This window comes from Agelaius tricolor, unplaced genomic scaffold (genome assembly GCF_023055355.1).
Source record: "Agelaius tricolor isolate 1412-34295 unplaced genomic scaffold, bAgeTri1.0.p SCAF_20, whole genome shotgun sequence".
NCBI lineage: Eukaryota > Metazoa > Chordata > Aves > Passeriformes > Icteridae > Agelaius > Agelaius tricolor.
Window position 1 is genome coordinate 5,350,962 of NW_027269280.1, and position 18,175 is coordinate 5,369,136.

Consider the following 18,175-nt stretch of genomic DNA (forward strand, 5'->3'; position numbering starts at 1 on the left):
TTTTGCATTTATTAAGATATTATTAACATCAGTAGAGAAGATAACTAGTCAATTCATACAGCAGCCCAGACTCATGTAAAGATTGTTAAAAATGCAATTCAGTGACAGAGGTAGGAATGTAGCTGCCATGAAATGCAGAGCACAGACACCTGGCACAAGGCATGAAAGCAGCATCCTGGAAATACCATCTAAAATAACATTAATTTCTGCAATTGCTGGTTCTGCAAGTAAGGTCCTGGATCCCACTTTAAAGTCAAGGCAGCCCAAACTGCTGAACCAAAGCAACACAGCTACTGACTGTGTGAATATTCCTCTTCTGAAATGCCAAGAACCTGCAGCAGGGCAGAGGCCACAGAGAGGTGACCTCTTCTCAGGCTGATCACATTAGCCTGATGTAAAAGCCAGGAAAGGCATTTTTCTGACAGCTCATTGCTCTCTGTTCAGCCAGTCCCACCCAAGCTGGATGGACCCTGCAGATGCAGCCACAGAGGCCAAAGGGACATAAAACCAGAGAGCCACTGCTGCACCAATCTTCACTTTACATTCCTACCTCTGTTTAAAACCTTTTGCGTGCATTCATTACGAAATTAAAAAGCAATAGTTTAAGTCACTGGATTTACAGCAAAAGACAACTGAACACCCAACCTCGTTGTTTGGAAATTTTCCTATTTAACAGCTTTTTGCCCCTTTCTACTGTAATTCCATTGCCCTCATCATCCCACATTGAATAATCTCTGCCTGACACATCCCTGTTTATACACATTCCATAATCACAGACTTTTATGTTCCCTACTCAGTCAGTTATCCAAATGATACAAATTCAGCCCCTTTGATCTTTCCTCATACATCAGTCCCTCCAGGCCCCTAATCACTTTTTTCACTCTTCTCTGAACTCCCTCCAGTAATGATGTGATTCTAATCCTCTGAAAGAAGAGGGTTTTGGCTCCAGTTCTTCCCACAGATGCAAGCAAACTAATTCAGAGAGACTCCACAAGCTCTGTGCATAGCACTGTCACCAGCCACCACACATTAGACAGTGACACTGAAACAAAGATGGAATTGTGTTGTGAATGCTGGAGAGCCAGAAGCTAAAGGAACCACAATGAAAATTAAAACAATGAATTGATCAGCGCTTTATACAGTCACCAGGACTTCAGGGCAGTTTCCTACCAGATGCTCTAAAGAAGCCAGGGTGGCTGTCCCAGGGTTTTACAGAAGTACAGCTCCTGTGGCAGCTTCACGATAAATAAATACCCCAAGAAAATGGTGCCCTGCCCACAGCCTGAGAGCTGTTTCATAGTTACCCTGCAGCAGCTGCAAGTGATCTGAGTCCTGCTTATATTGATCAAGTGCCTGGCATCCCACCAGAGGAGGAGACACTATTCACACCTCCACCAAAGGCCCTGGCCAGCTTGAGAGCCTCCAGAGGCTACACAAGACTTGTCTGCCATCATTCAGAACCAGTTTTGAACAATTTCCAAACTGAACTACAACAAATTTACTCCAATTTGACAGCCAGTAAGTAAATAACCATTAAATTCTATCCACAGATGTGTTGCCTGATTAGTGGATTCTTTGCTACAGTTCTGGCAAAGGAAGGTACATCAGAATCCACATGACTTGCCTGTTGCAGAAAACTTCCCATTTTATGCACAGGGATTATACTGGGTCACCAATGATACTGGAATTACAGGTACCCCAAGCTGGATCCCATGGGCACACCACCACCTCTCCTCTGGGGAAGATGCAGCTCTCCTGACTTCTCACCCATCATGTGAAAGCCAGAAGAAGCCTTATGCAAAAAACAGATGGCAGAAACAGCTCAAAATGCTGCATTTCAATGATTAAGAGGTATCAGAGTAAGAGAGAGACAGCTTGTGTTGGGCCACAAAGCATTACATCTGAGACTGTATGTCTGGGAGGGCACTGTGCTGTGAGCATGGAGAAGATGGAATTCATCAAAGCAGGATTCAAACCAGAAAAATGCTGATGGAAGCAGGATGATGGGAATTGCAGGCACAGCAGGAGCTGCCATCTCAGCACCACTGTAATGGCCACTGGTGACACGTCTCCATGGCAGCGGGGACTGAGGTGGAACCAATGCAGGAGAGGGGACAGCCCCAGTCCCAGGGGACAGGAGGCCAAACAGGACACACTCCAGTAGTGGCAGATGGGCTCTTTCCCTCATGTGTTCCTAAATGAGAGACTTGAGATAAATGGGAATGAAAACACTCCTGAAGTCAGTCCATGACAAAGCCAGGTCCTGAGCCTCAGCACCTCAGACTTTCCCCATCAGATGGAGGCACAGGGCTGCAGTGGAAAAACCCCAGGATAAGAACCCCTGAAAAAGGCCTTTAAGTGACCTTTTGCACAAGACAAAAGCAACAGTGCTGTCTGCATCCCAAGTGCCTAATGAGACCAGGTGAGCACCTCCATAGATTCAAGGCTGGCCAAGTGAGTGACATTAGCTGTGACATTAGCTCAGCTGGTCAGAGCATGGTGCTAATAATGCCAGGGCCATGGGGCTCATCCCCATATGGGTCATTCACTTAAGAGTTGGACTTGATGATCCTTCTGAGTCCCTTCCACCTCAAGATTGTTCTGTGATTCTGTGAAAGAGTATTTTCCAACAAAAATAAGTATCAGGCAAGGAAATGCCTGTGTCCTACTGGTCAAATGGATTCAATTGGACATGGCAGATGAAACAGCAGCAATACAGAGAGTGGGGACACCTGCCTGTAGTACCTCCTCACTGTCACAACCCAGACAGAGATGGGGTACAGCTTCAGGTGAAGACAGTGATCCTTTGGACACTGGGTGAAACGGCATGAGACACATCCTAGCTCCCAAGGGATGAACCACAGTACCTGTGTACACAGCACCATTACCTTGGGGTGGGGTCCAGGGTTTCTAGGATTTACTACAGAAGCCACAGACTTTTCATGGAAGTAGATAATTCAACCACTATCAGGACCATAAGGACTCCAGCAGACTTGTTAATAATGTCTCTGGAAATGACTGCAAGGTTTGAGGTCACTTTTGCTGCAATGCAATGCAAATGAGTCCAGGTTAACATAGCTAACACTTACAATGGGGTGAATCCTGGTTTTAACTATTGAACAAAAACATAAATCAGTCAATGCCGAGATGATTAACAAGATAAGATTAAGGTTAAAACTAGAAGTTTAAAAGTAAATGTGGCACCTGGCAGGTCATCAGTCTTTTAAGCCTCTAGGGTGTAGATGCTCTAAGCAAAGAGGAGGCAGCCAAAAGCTCTGTGTGAAGGTTACTGGATCTGTTACTGCCTTGCCACATCACAAGGGACATTACTCCTCCCTGAACTCAGCAGAGTGAGCCACAGACCATCAGCTTCCACTGCCAAAGACTCAATGTACCACAACCCTTGAATAGAGTAGGATCTGGGAAGAAAGAGCTAGTAGGAGGTTCAACATACAAAAAGAAGCACAAAGAAAAGAAATCAGCAACTAGAATGGCAGATTCAATTTCATGTCTATATCCTAACAGCTGTGAATTCAGCTCATAACAAAAGTTTTAGTCAGAAAACTATATTCACCCATTCTGCTTGTCCTAGGCTGCATATCTGCCTGTCATTCAACTGTCACACTTATCCATTCACTGTGTACTGTGATAACAATTGTAAAGAATTTTAATTATGCCTCAGAAGACACATCATCTCCAGGAGAGAGAGAGAGACACATGGTCCACCTGCATATTTGAGTCTAATTTCCCTCAGGAAAATTTTCCTCTAATGCATTATTTCACATCAGACAGCTTACCACACAGAGCAACTTGCCAGGCTGCACTAATTGTTATCAGTTTGGGGTTTATCACGTTCTGGTTTTTAAAGCCATGTACAGAGCCAGTCAGGATTGTGAGAGCACAAAGACAACCTATTCAGGGGGTGCTGACCTACAGAAGAAAACAAATGCTGTAGATGAGAAAATGAAGACAAAAAAGACGGTTATTCAACCTGTATCCCAGAGCCCCAAATTTAAGCATGACTGTAACTGGGCAGTTCCCATCTCAGTGCCATCAAACTGGATCTCTTTGTCTGATATCAAACTGAACAGGGAATTTTTGCTGCTAAGACCTTTGTTCTGTAACAGTGAGAACCTAAATGCATTACTACTCTTCCAGGACTTCTGTGCATTGAATAAAAACTAGGGGAAATTTTAAGTAATTGTGGCTTTGGGGAACTTTGTATCTCCCTCACTGAGTACCTGTGCAAAATATTAAATATTTCCCTGCATTTCTTTACCCACAGACCTAGTCATTCTAATCACTGCACACTTTGATATCCAAAATAAAAGACATCTAGACTTGGAAGAGAGAGGCAAAAGGCTGCAAAGAACAGTACCCAGGCCACTGGAACTCCTCCTCACTAATTATCCCAGAGTGTCCATTTGCTATGTAACCAAGGGAGAAGTGTGTCAGACTGTGGCAAAGCTGTCTTCAGCAGCTTATGGAATGTTTCTCCGGGCCCTGATGCAATTAACTGCCAGTAAAGTGCTGAGGCAGGCAGAATTAGGAAGCTATAACAAATCAAGTATATAATCCTACACCATTTACATTTAAAACAGCTGAATTGCTTTTAACTCAGAGAGCTGTAGCATGTTTACAATTTCATTTCATCTGATCTAGATGTCCTATTCCCCAACCAGGACAAATAAAAAAATCCAGTTTCAAGGCAAAAATGGGGAAAGACTCAAAAACAAGGTACAGATCTCCAGAGCTCCCTGACCCAGGGGACAAGACTGGCCATCCTGAGCCACCAGCACACCCTTAAACTCACTGCAAACACTCAGAACCACTAAAAAACAAAAAAATTATTACCCCAGAAGCTCTTGTTTAGCTCAAAGGAAGTTTGAGTAATGCACAATATGGAGATTGCTGGGTCCAGGAAACACTTTCCCATAAAAACAAGCATGCACAAACTCCAACATTCTTGCTGTAATATCCAGTTAGCTGCAGAGAGAGCAAAGCAACTGCTGCTGAAGTGTTATAAAGCTTTGTGGTGGGAGAGGGGGGAGGTTTAAGGGGAAATGGACATTTCCACAGACTCTGAAGAGCTCTAAGGAGGTGTATTAGAAAAATCCCAACAAACCACAAACACACACACACACAAACCTGCTTCTTAAAAGACAAGGTTTGACAAGGTCTTAAGCTTAATCTACAGTGTAAGAAAAATAACATACACTATTCAACACTAATGTCTTCAGGGCATAAAATGGTTGGGCAGACCCAGATCCAACAGTTACTGAGGATAATGGGAATTTCTCTGCTAACTTAGCTGACTTTAATCTGGACTGTTGGATGGACTTTGCTGCTAGTGCTCAGAAGATAATGCCAATTAGAAAGGAAAGCAGCACAGAGAATCCACCAAATGCTTTTAACTTCTGCCAGCTACACAAAGAACAGAATTAATGTCTCAGAAAAACATAAAAGTGACACCTGTACTCAAACAACTCACCACCATCCAACCAGCTGCATTACAACTGGGAGCAAGTGCTGACACATTTCCCTGACTCCCACAGCTGCATTGCCACCCTTCCCCAGGACAAGAAGATGCAGGACACCCAGGGGTGCTGGCCTCGCTGCCCAGCACTGCACAGCCACTCACACTGCTTTAACTGCTTTAACTGCAGGAACAATGCTGATTTCAAAGGATCATGGCTTGTTTAGAGTCACCCGAGCTGGAGCACAGCTGGGGCTCCTGCCCATATGGCAAATTTCTCTCTTTAATCTAACTTTGATAGTGAGATGTGTTAAATCTTTGATTTTATTGGCAGATACTGACTGTATTTGCCTAACCTCTGAAGCCTGGTGATTGACAGTGTTAATGTACTTTTTAATAGATGAAAGGGGAAATGACAGCTTTTGGCTCACTTTCAAGCACATTTCTTCACTGCAAAATACTCTACAGCTCAACCTGCTTTTCATGCAACCTAAGAAATCTATTCTTTATAGTGTTGCTAATAACTGGTGGCATGCTGAAGAAAACTGTAGCTCAATAGGAACACTTACTGTGGGAGCTACTTGACTTCCTGAAGGGAAGATGTTTTCTTCCTTTCTTTAATCTCAGCTGCATTGATCTGATCTTAGAAAATCCCAGACAGAAGTTAAACACTACTTCAAAATGACTTCTCCATTCTTTCTACACCAAACAAAGCTTACCCTCAGACTTTTCAAGTGCAGCAGTTATAACAAGGCACTGGTGCTTCCAGCATCAAAGGTGATCTGTATGGACTGCTGAGGCTGAGGGACTGCACTGTTCCACATGAAGGAAACTGTTCACAGAATCACTGGTTCTATGGTTTGGACATTAAAGCCCATCCTGTTCTACCCCTTGCCATGGGTAGGGACACCTTCCACTAGCCCAGGTTGCTCCAAACCCCATCCAATCTGGCCCTGGACACTTCCAGGGATGGGGAAGCCACAGCTGCTCTGGGCACCCTGTGCCAGAGCCTCAGCACTCCCACATGGAAGAATTTCTAGCAAGTCTGAGGAGGGGGAAGCTGTGGTTTGCATTACATGCTGTGAGAGACTGGCAAAGGTGTTTCTCTTCCCAGATATCCTTGTCACAAGTCTGCATCTGAGTAAGAGCTAATACTCAGAATCCAGAAATTCATGAAAGGGCTCTCCAACCATAACAGAGTAACATTTCTATGGAAAATGGGATGGTGCCAAGTCATAAGAGTCTCTGCAAAGGCCTAATTAACATGAATAACACAGCTGGATATTTTATGTATCAGCTAAGTCCCTCCTTCCTGCCACTTAAGAGTAAAAATATTTGAATGTTTTATGGAGGTTAATTCATGCTTGCTTAGGTGTGATTCCACTTTAAGAGAGGGCAGAATAGACTCTTGCAGCCATCCATACAGGAGGCACATGGACAGCCTGTCTAAATGGTGTTTGCTGAAGGAAGTCACAGCAGAGGAGGTTTGTCAGAGAAATGTGAATAGTTGCCAGAGTATCAAAGGAATTGCCTTTCCTTCCATTCCAGACTTGGGTTTCAGAGTAGATGAGCTGATATCATCACCTGGCAGGTTACAAGATAATCAGAAAAGGAAAGAGTAATGGCAAAGTACAAAGAAAAATACAAAGAAATCTAAAAGAAAAACAGCATGGTTTACCAGGAGGTCAGACAGTTGGTTCTATCCCTCTGATGGCTGTTCAGTTCAGAATACAATCTGGCATGCTTCTTTACAAATACACACCATCATATCAATTAATCTGAGGTGGCAGCAGCTCCCAGACCTGCACAATCCCTTTGGACCCTCCACCAGAGCAATGGCCAAGAGAAGCATCTGCAGTGTGTTACCCTGGGCTGCGTGTCCACCACTGCAGCACTGAGCCCAGGCTGCAGAACCTGCCCCTTCCAAACACCACTGAGCCCAGGCTGCAGAACCTGCCCCTTTCAGCCACCACTGAGCCCAGGCTGCAGAACCTGCCCCCTCCAGACACCACTGAGCCCAGGCTGCAGAACCTGCCCCTTCCTTCAGCCACCACTGAGCCCAGCCTGCAGAACCTGCCCCTTGCAAACACCACTGAGCCCAGGCTGCAGAACCTGCCTCCTTCAAACACCACTGAGCCCAGGCTGCAGAACCTGCCCCCTCCTTCAAACACCACTGAGCCCAGGCTGCAGAACCTGCCCCCTCCTTCAAACACCACTGAGCCCAGGCTGCAGAACCTGCCCCCTCCAGACACCACTGAGCCCAGCCTGCAGAACCTGCCCCTTTCAGCCACCACTGAGCCCAGCCTGCAGAACCTGCCCCCTGCAAACACCACTGAGCCCAGGCTGCAGAACCTGCCCCCTCCAAACACCACTGAGCCCAGGCTGCAGAACCTGCCCCCTCCTTCAAACACCACTGAGCCCAGGCTGCAGAACCTGCCCCCTGCAAACACCACTGAGCCCAGGCTGCAGAACCTGCCCCCTGCAAACACCACTGAGCCCAGGCTGCAGAACCTGCCCCCTCCTGACACCACTGAGGCCAGGCTGCAGAACCTGCCCCCTCCTGCAAACACCACTGAGCCCAGGCTGCAGAACCTGCCCAGCTCATGAGGTGCCAGCTCCAGCACTACCCAATACCCAACTGCTCTGCTGCTCCATGGCAGGACAAACAGCAGCTTGTGTCCAGGAAAGATTCAATCACTTGTACAGTAACCACACAAAGTGCTTCTATCAACTGTTTTCCATTAAAAGGACAGAAATTATTTGCAACTGAAGCCACTATGCTTAATTCTCATTCAGAGTCTCAGACTAGCCTAACCCATAAACATTCCCACCTCAGCTCTGCAATTTTATTTCAATGTAGGCAAGAAACTATACAAGCCTAGATCTGGGTTATTCACATAGCTGTAGGCACTGAATTGTTAGTGCTGCCCTGGAAAGCATGTAATCATAGCTTGCAAAAAGTTGTCACACTTAAGTGCATCTCACAATCCTCATTTACTCCATTAAATGTAGTAAGCTACTAAATAATAAAAACAAGAATAAAAGAAACAATAAGTAACTTTGACAAGAAGACCTGTATTTTTATATAATGGAAAAAAAAAAAAAACCAGTGGTTTTTTTTTAAACATGACTTTTTACCCTCTATCAAAAAAAAAAAAAAAAAAAAAAAAAAAAAAAAAAAGTAAAAAAAACCACCTTACCAGCAAGGCTCAGAGGGCAGAGAGGTGCCGAGGAGCCAAGCCCCCTGCCACCAAACACTTTTCAAAGGTCACTCCCCAAGCAGCACAGCCACTGGATCCACACAGCATCAGAGCCTGCCCCAGGATGAACAGGGAGCAGCTCTGGCCAGGCAGCTGAGCTCCTGGGGAACAAACCCAAGCTATGCTGACAGCACAATCCATACAGCTTTAATAAATATCCCAGTAGGAATGTTACTGACACTTTTAACTGTGGCTAACCAAAGCGTAATGGTCTCAGAGATTGTTCCAATTAAGCTGATGACACAGACAGGTATTTTATTATTTATAAAGCCCTGGTTTTTGCAGCATAGGAGAAAGCAATCTGAGAGCACTTCCCTATTCATTACTCCAAACCTTTTCAAACCAGCATCTCTGCAAAAAATCCCTCCATGCTGGGCTTCTGCTGTTACCCCACATTAGGCTCAGTTATGAACCACTGTGTTTGCCTCACAGAGGGAATCCTTTTCCATTCCTCCAAAGACAAGATTTCCTTCCCAAACACTCTGTGGCTGAACCAGTTCATCCAACCTGTATCAAGGAATTCTACAATTTCATTTTGCCTGTATTTTCTCAGATTTGTATGCTTAGCTGCTCCTGTCAGCCTAATAGTCCAAGTTCCAGTTAAATACACTCAGCAATACAAGCAGCTGCTTCTCTTACAAATTGACCCAGGAATCCCTATTACAAGGGTTGATTTACCAGAGCAGGGTATTTCTACATAAATAAAGTAACACAGAGAAGAATGTTACAAATATACTAAAAAGCACTAATGTCATTTGGCAGCTGAAGATTTCATTCTTTCCACAAAACATTGTGAAGTGACATTGAAACTAATCAGAAAGACTTCAAATAATGAAATTATTTTCCAGTGTTCAATTCAAATACACAACTCTGACAAACATGTACAAACACAGCAAGATGATGAGCTGTGTTTACAAATCCAACTTGACTCCAGGGTGCAATGCAGGTACAATGCACCCTTGCTATAAGGGATAAGTTCTGACCTTACCCAGCTCTCACATCCTCTTCTTTCACCTCCACCTACATCTAACTTCATGCTCCTTTTTAACCTCTTTTGTCAGCTCTTGAACTAATAGACCCAGTTTAAGAGAAGCTTTGTGCATGTCATGGATTTTTCTTCTAAACCAAAGCCAGCTCTAGTAGAAATTCAAATGGATGAGTAGGACTGAAGGGATGATTTTAGGTGTATCAGAAGGTTACAAGACCCATACACAGGAATTAAGGAAGATTGAATTAATCATCTAAAAGGATTCAAATATTGCAAGTAGAGCAATTCCATTTCCTAACAGGAACAAATTCAAACAATTTCCCTTGCACAAATTTCCATAATTACAAGTAATAATTATCTTCTACACTGAAATTCTGCAGTACAGCACTTACTGCAAAGGACATTCCCATCAAATGCTCTATTTAGGAAATAGAGGAGGAATATTTTTCTTGGTGAATTGTATGTTGCCATCACATTGATTAACCCACGCTTCTGCTCTGCCAAAATATGCATCTATCTTTGATAACCTTAACAAGAATCACCAAACCCTACTTAATGACCCTATAATTAGGTTTTCATAAAAGCCTAAAATATATGGATTTTTAGAAGTGCATGCAGAAGAAGAGGAATAGATCATAGGCACAGATTACATCAAAGGAAGATCAGTTATAGCACTGCATATTGGACATACAGTTCTGTTCTGCTGAGGGAATCAAAGGCTCCAAGACAGCATTTGGATATGCATTCCTTTTTGGGCAATAAAGACAAGTATGGCAACAGCTGCTCCAGTATTTGCAAAAACTGTATAAATGCAAACAAAATACCAGAGGTTACGAGAAACTAATATTTGCATTTGTTGCTTTTGTGCATAAGGAAAATGTCTGTCAGCTGTTCTTCTTGTGCATAAGGAAAATGTCTGTCAGGAACATGTAATGTCAGTTATTCACCATTTTTCATAAGCAAATATGTACAATCCCACATCTCCTGTGACCAGCTGTGGGAGCAGAGTCCACTGGACTGCTGCTGCCCCATACATCTCTGTTATCCCATAATATCCCAATTCAGCCTGCCAGCAGTACAGCAGAACATCCTGCTCCAAGCCTGTGGGAAGGGGAGCACAGTGTTCACTGATCTTCTGCAGTGCTGGGCTGAGCTTGCTCAAAGCACAGCATCTTCCAGGCACTGCAGAACAGGAGTTTTCAGAGCAAGTTTATCAGAGCTCACCACTGACCCAACAGATAAACAGCATTATCAAATAGTGTTTAATGTGCTGAAAACTCTAAATGGTCACAGACAGGTGAAAGGCAATCATCCATACAGCAGGAGACCCTGAAGCACAAGAGATGGGAAAGGCAACAGCAATTTGATAGCAAGAGATAAAATGATAACATTTTGGGGGACTGTCCCCTCAGAAGTTGCTGGATCTTTGCTGTACACAGTACAGAAAAAGAGCTTGCAACACCAAGCAGGTGTCAGGTATCTTACAATGCCCATAAGACTGGAAGTGAAGACACAGAAATTCTCATCAGATATAAAAAATCTTAGATAATGCAATGTAGTTACAAAGTGCACATTTCATCACAGAAATTTGTGAGAAATGGGCTAAGACCTATCAGGATTTTGCAGACTTTTCTACTGGAAATATTCAAATCAGCCCTGTTCCCACCCAGCCAGCCTTGCCCTCGAGGAGGTGCCCTCAGGCTCTCCCCTCTCTGAAAGAAGCTTTTTGATTTCAGTCATTGTTAAGGGGAAGGCAGGACACTGGTCCATCACAGCAGAACAACAGATTACCAGCTCAGATCGCTATGAATTCAAGCATAACATCATTCCAGAGCCAAGGACTGGATTGCCTTAAATGGAAAAGATCTGCAATATTTAACAGGTCAGGAATACTATCCTTTTCTGTTTATTTAAGCATATAAGAGGGTAGATTTAGATTTTAAAAGTCTCTTTAAAAATATAAAATAGGAAAGCTCATGAATACTCCTCTGATAACTGCCAGTTATGAAAGTGGGGAAAGAAGCAAGGGTGAGAAAGGAAAAGAAGAAAAAGGAGGGGAAAATATTTTTTACAAAAGTTTATTTGCTTATTTCAATCTAATATGAACAGAATTCTGGAAAATCAGTTTGACTTTCCAGCTTAGAAAAATCATGGTATTTGGCACATCAATAAACCCTCATGCAACCACTCCCAGTGCTGCCCATCACCTGCCAACCTGCCCAGAGAAGGACACCAAGGTCAGCTAAGCTCATGCTCCTTTGCAGGAATTACCAGTCTTGCAAGCATTCCCCAGCCCTTTTCCACAGCATAAACCATTTTACCCCACAAAACAGAGTGAAAAAGTGACTTTTACACCAATAGCCCACCCAGGGGCCTGCCCATTCCATTCCCCATGGAAAAGGACTCTACAGCCTGTGACATTTTAGCTGCAGTACAATACAGATTGCAATCACTGTAGATTCCCCACAGTGCTTGCTTGTAAGAGTCACACAGACATCATTACTGACAAGAACAAGGTCACAAAAAGGTATTTCATTGTTTTTAGTGAATAACAGAGGTTGTCCCAGGAACCCAAACACTCCCATTCAACCCCACTTCAGCTCCAAATGGCACAGCAAGAAAACAGCTCCTCTCCCATGGAGAACATGATGTGTGTGCCCAGATTCAGTAGCAGCAGGAACAGATGGAGCCAGGAATGGTGGCACAAAGTTACAGATTACAAGAAAAAAAACCCATAAATCTGAGCTTTTGGATCCTACTATTACACAGTGACCAAGATGAAAAGCACTAATCCAGTCTCCAGCACGTACTGAAAATGCAAACAGAGGACATGGACATACCATAATATACACATTCAGATTTCAAAAAACAAATACAGATCTCCAAGAGAGTAACTTATGGCAGAGAGATAATGAGATTTGCATGAATTTCCTAAGAGCATATTTTCTTCTGTACTCCAGGAAAACTGAAGAAGCTGTTTGTACACAGAGGCTTTACACATGAATGAATCTTCTTACAGAAATGTTCTGGGTAAATATGCCTAACTTGTGGCAGTCAGGAACAAAGGGATAGCTCAGCTCAGCCCTGTGTTGCTATTGATGATTTACTGAATGCTTCATGACATCCACACCCACCACAGTCAGTTCAGATTTTGTCCAGCATTTAGTCACAGAATTGATTAGCAATTGACTCCTCTGTGCAATTTTGTTTAGTATCTAAACCAGCTGCTGTTATCAAGCTCAAGCAGGCAGAATTTCCCACACTGCTCCTACATATAAACAAGGTACATTTCATAAACATGAAGCACCACTTCATACAACTTGCTGGCTTGCACAGTTTGGAAAGAAGGGCTCTCATCTGAACTCCAGTACCCCATCAGGCACTCACAAGTATAAAGACATCTTTATTATTAACCATAGATTCACTATTCTGCATCAGCAATCACGACCACACCACCATCCACGCCATTCTTTTCTCTCCCCTTAGCCCAGAGGCTGCAGCAACCCCTGGCCAACAACAGGTCAGAGCAGCCCAAGGCAAGTCCAGGGCAATGGAATCCAGCAAAAATCACCATTTCACTGATGAGGGAGCCACTGGAGCCAGCATCCTGTGGGCAGTACATGTGGCTCTGGCAGCAAACTGTACCCTGGAGCCAAAGGAAGCTTCAGAAAGAGGTGTTGAAAAAGGAAAGATTTAGTTCCAGAACTACAACACTGTCAGCCTGCCCTCAGTGCCAGAGAAGATCGTGGAAGAGATCATCAGAGAAGGGAACAGAGCTGGGGAAGGGTCTGGAGCAAATCTGATGAGGAGCAGTTCGGGAGTTGAGGAGGCTCAGAGGGGATCTTCTCCCTCCCTACAGCTCCCTGAAAGGAGGCTGTAGCCACCTGAGGGTCATTCTCCTGAGTAACAAATGACAGGACAAGAGGAAATGGCCTCAAGTTATACCAGGGAAGGTTTAGTTGGGTATTATTGAAACTTTCTTCATGGAAAGAGTTGTCCAGCCCTGGCACAGGCTGCCCAGGGTAGCAGTGGAGTCATCATCCCTGTAAATGTTCAAATCCATGTGGATGTGGCACTTGGGTACATGCTTTAGTGGTGACCATGGTGATGCAGGGTTGACAGTTGGACTTGGTGTCCAAACATAACAATTCTATGAAATCCCTAAAATCTGAGCTGCTGAACACACTGACATGGCTGATTTTACGCTTTTCAAAGAATATGATCAATGTAACGAATCAGTCGTGGCTGCAGCCAGACCCAGTATAATTCCTGGCTCCCGAGATGCTGTCAGTGCAGTTGTGCTCACCCAAAGGCAGGGGATGGCTCATGCTGGAATTCCAGCCTGACTTCCCAAGGCAACAGACTCACACACTGCACTGGCAGCCCCTGGCTCCTGGGCCCAGTGCCTGCATCCCAGGGCACTTGGCCAGCATGGACCTTGCTCTGGACTAGAAGACAAGGATGCAGGGGAAACCTGGAAGGAAGTGGAGCCAGAGGTGAGTCACCGAGGCCCACAGGAAAAGAATCTTTATTCGTTCTGATGCTTGTGGGAAAAAATCAGTAAACAACAGTCATCTTTTGAACTTAAAAACACACATGGTATACAACAGGAGTATTTCAGTCACAAGCAAATTCAGTTTTTCACATTCTATACAGCAAGAGAACCAGTTACACATTCCAGGCAATAGCTGTATCTGTGAATCACCAGACAAAGGAGCATACTCCAGGGTTACACACAGGACTAATAAACTGCATGAGATTCTATACAGCACCGTTTCACAGCTGTGAAAGCAAATAGCTCTCAATGAGCAAAACACCTTAAACATTTAATAATAAAAACATGGGTAAAGCAAAACAACACAAGTATAAATAAATAAATCAAGGGAGACTCGTGATTCAGTGAAGCAGCACAGGCATTCAGCTCCTATTTGGGTATTCTAATAGGGACTAGGCAGGGAAATGACTTCTCGGAAGTCACTTGAGGAAAGGACCAGCAGTACCACGGGCTGTGGTGCCACTCAGTGCAGCCCTGCCTCATTTTCTGTGCCACTCAGACCTGGGGCAGCAGAACCTCCTGCCTGGTCTGCACAGCCCCTTTCCCTGAGGCTGCTGTGAGCAGCACATGACGCCAGCACTGCAAGGGCACCGGGCCAGCAGAAATCCCAGCCGTGCTCACGTGAGGCTGCTGGCAGCACAGACCGAAGAACCTCTGCTGAGATTCCCTGGGACTACAGCTGAACACACAACCTACTCCAACACGAACACAGTTTGCATCACATCACATCAGGAACAGGAATTATTTTTTGCTCAGACAAGCCTGACAGTTCAGAGAAGTTCAGCTGTCTCGTGTACCTTCTACACAATCAAATTTGGTTGCCCTAAATCAACTCGGTTTGGACACAGACAATAATGCAGGGAAAAAAAATAACCATCTGACATGGTGATTTAAGCATAAGTGGGTGAGCCAATACTGCCGAGTGAATCCTGACACTCTGAACAGAATCTTCCAGAGCCGAGGAGTCCAGCCAACAGCCAAGAATAATATTTCAGTGGTTCAGTCAATACAGCTGTAACCATGGCCTGGAGGGGTTTCCACAGCCGTAACCACAGGAGTGACTGCACATTCACTTGAAAATAGTAAAAACAGACATTAAAAAACCTACAGCTTGTAGACATCTTAAAACCAGTTTGAAAGGAGGCACAGAGGGACCTAAAAAATGCACCAACACTCCCACCAAGCTTGACTGTCATCTGTTTATCTTTCTTACGAGACAATGACTTGAAATAAGAACTCCTCTCACTAGGTACAATCACTTGCTTGAAAAAAAAAACTGAAGGAACAGCTTCAGACTAGCTGAAAAGAGATGAGGTTCCCGTGTACAAAGCCTGAGTGATCAGCCGGAGCTGCAGTGGCACAAGGCACGTTCCAACCAGGACAGTCTAACACCGTTTATTCGCGTCTCACACTCACAGCCAGAGACACTCTCATGCCTTTCACATATGATTCCGATTTCTTCCCTGATGTAAGACACAGTATCACACAACATGCTACAGAAGGAGCCCTGCTGGTTCAAGCAGGCTTTCCCAAACGAAAAAAAAACCAACCAAAAAACCAAACAAAAATCTAAAATGGAAAAAAAAGAAAATAAAAAGTTTAATAGTCCACAGCTGCCAGGAGCAAAGGGTCACTGCCGCAGAGGGGCGGCACAGCCCACTCGCTTTGCTGGGTTTTCCCTTCAAAGAATATCCATAAAACGCACTGCCAAGCGCCACGGAACAGCGTCCTGGCCGCGGCCCCGCACGGACCCCGCGCACGGACCCCGCGCACCGCCCGGCGCGGGCCCTCCGCGGGCACCGGGAGCCGCGGCCGTGCCGGGGCGCGGCCCGAGCGCCGCCCGGACCCCGCCCGCGGCACCGAGCGGCGGCGGCAGCTCCCGCCGGGGCCAGGGCAGCGCCGAGGGAGCGGGGCGGACCCTGCCGGCACTCACCTTCTTCCGGGGCTGCCATTTCATCATATTTGTAGAGCGGGGACGTGCAGCATCAAGGTGGCGCTGGGGCGGCGGGCGCAGCGGGGCCGCAGCCCGCGGTCATGCTGCCCGGCCCCGCCGCCAGGCCCGCGCCGCGTCCCGCGGGACAGCAGCCGGCCCGGCCGCGCGGGCCATGGGCGGGGGCTGTGCCCAGCCGGCGGCTCCGCCCGCACCGGTCACGCCCGGGGCCCGCGGGGCGCGGCCGCTCCCGGGCGCATCGCGGGCGGCGAGACCCGAACCAGGACACGGCCCCGGCCCGGCCCGCCCGGCGCGCGGCAGCTCAGGGGCGGCGCCCGCCCGGCCCCGCCCCCGCCGCGCGCCCGGCCCCGCCCCCGCCGCACGCGAGCGGGCACGGACGCACCGGGCCGGCAGGGGGCGCTGCGAGCGGGAGCGGCTCTTGCGGCCCCTGTCGGTGTCACCCGGCACACGGGGACAGTCCGGGTGGCACCGGCACACGGGGACAGGCCCCGGTATCCGGGCACGGGGACAGCCCGGGTGGCACCGGCACACGGGGACAGCCCCTGTGGCACGGGCACAGGAGGACAGCCCCTGTGTTAGGGGCACAAGGGGACAGCCCCCCTGTGTCCGGGCACGGGGTGTCCAAGGACGGGAACAGCCCCTGTGCCCGGGCACGAAGACATCAGGGCACGGGGACAGCACCCGCGTGTCAGGGGCACACGGGGACAGTCCCTGTGTCCTGCACACAGGTGAGCCCCGGGCACACGGAGGAGCGGCGGGAAGGGCTGTGCTGGAAGGGCTGTGCAGCCCCAGCCCTGCCCTCTGTTCGCGCTCTTTTCCCGCGGAGCTGTCGCTGCCAGGCTGGGGCTGAAGGCAGAGCTGGGCACTGTGGCCATCTCCAAGGATCCAGTTATTCGAACATCACACAGCTCCAGCCTGAGCTCAAGGGCTGTTCTGAGATTGCTCTAATAGGCTCAAGAGAGTAACAAATCCTTAGGGTATGAACACAACACAGTTTAACTCCAGGCTTACATTATTGAAATGGTGCAGAGGTGTAGTTTTCATTGCTGTGGGAATGACCAACAGTGGAGCATCTTGGAGGTAAACAATAAACGTAATGGCAAAATGTAATATCAAAACACAGGTCAAAAAATATTCACTGCCAGGTCCCTTGGAAATACAACAGTTGCTTCTTTCCATCGCAGTCCTCAGTCCCAAAGGACAGCATGCCTTGGGTCTCAGGGAGGCCAGAGCACTGATAGGGGTATTTCAGCTCCAGCCCTGATGCTTAGATGCAACTCCCTTCCACAGTGACACAAAACTCAGACACAGACCCAAAGCTGCCTTCAGCAGGTCCCATCTTGTCCCACTGTCCTCAGACATGAGCTCTGTGTTCTGTTCCCACACCTTCCCCTGGATTACTGACAGTGCACATGGCAGCACAGAGTGAAAAGTGAAAAATAAAGCTTTGAAACGCAGCAGGGACTGAAAAGAATAGGTGTGACCTGGAACAGGAACTCCTGCTGGTTTTACTCCCCAGAGCTAGTGTCTCACAGAGCTCTGCCCTTCTATTACACCAACAGCAGAGCAGTGGGCCCTGAAACTCAGATTTCCATAAATTGAAAAACTGGTATTTACAATTCTGAAGAGTTCTGCACATAGCAGTTGGTGCCTGAGTCAAGAAAATAAGTGCTCAGCATCAGACAATGCCATTCTCCACGTGGCTGTCAGAAGGAAGCTTCATCAAATTCACACAGATTACAAAATGTGGTGTTTTGACATAATCAACAGGAGGTTTTTGAAATTCTTCCCAAGTAAGGATAATTAAGTGGAAGCAATGCAGGAGCTGTCGTGAGAGACTGTGATGTTACAGTTAATGGCTTAAACATTGTTATGAAGGACTTTTTGTCCATTATGGCAACACTGTGTAAAGAAGCTGAGACCACCAAAGCCCACCCCTCCCTGG

General features: G+C 46.5%; 1 protein-coding gene across 3 annotated transcripts in view; it reads right to left on the reverse strand.

The window, feature by feature from the left end:
* Window positions 1–18,175, reverse strand: part of TTC28 (tetratricopeptide repeat domain 28) — a 109,392-nt gene that overhangs the window by 63,341 nt on the left and 27,876 nt on the right. Inside the window, exon 1 of one of the 3 annotated variants that reach the window (XM_071445284.1) lies at window positions 16,213–16,520. The exons of the other annotated variants lie outside the window; for them this stretch is intronic. Within the exon in view, the coding sequence (XP_071301385.1) occupies window positions 16,213–16,239 (27 nt within the window). The 5' untranslated portion in view covers window positions 16,240–16,520. Of the gene's footprint in view, window positions 1–16,212; window positions 16,521–18,175 lie in introns of those variants that run through there. 3 annotated transcript variants of the gene reach the window in all.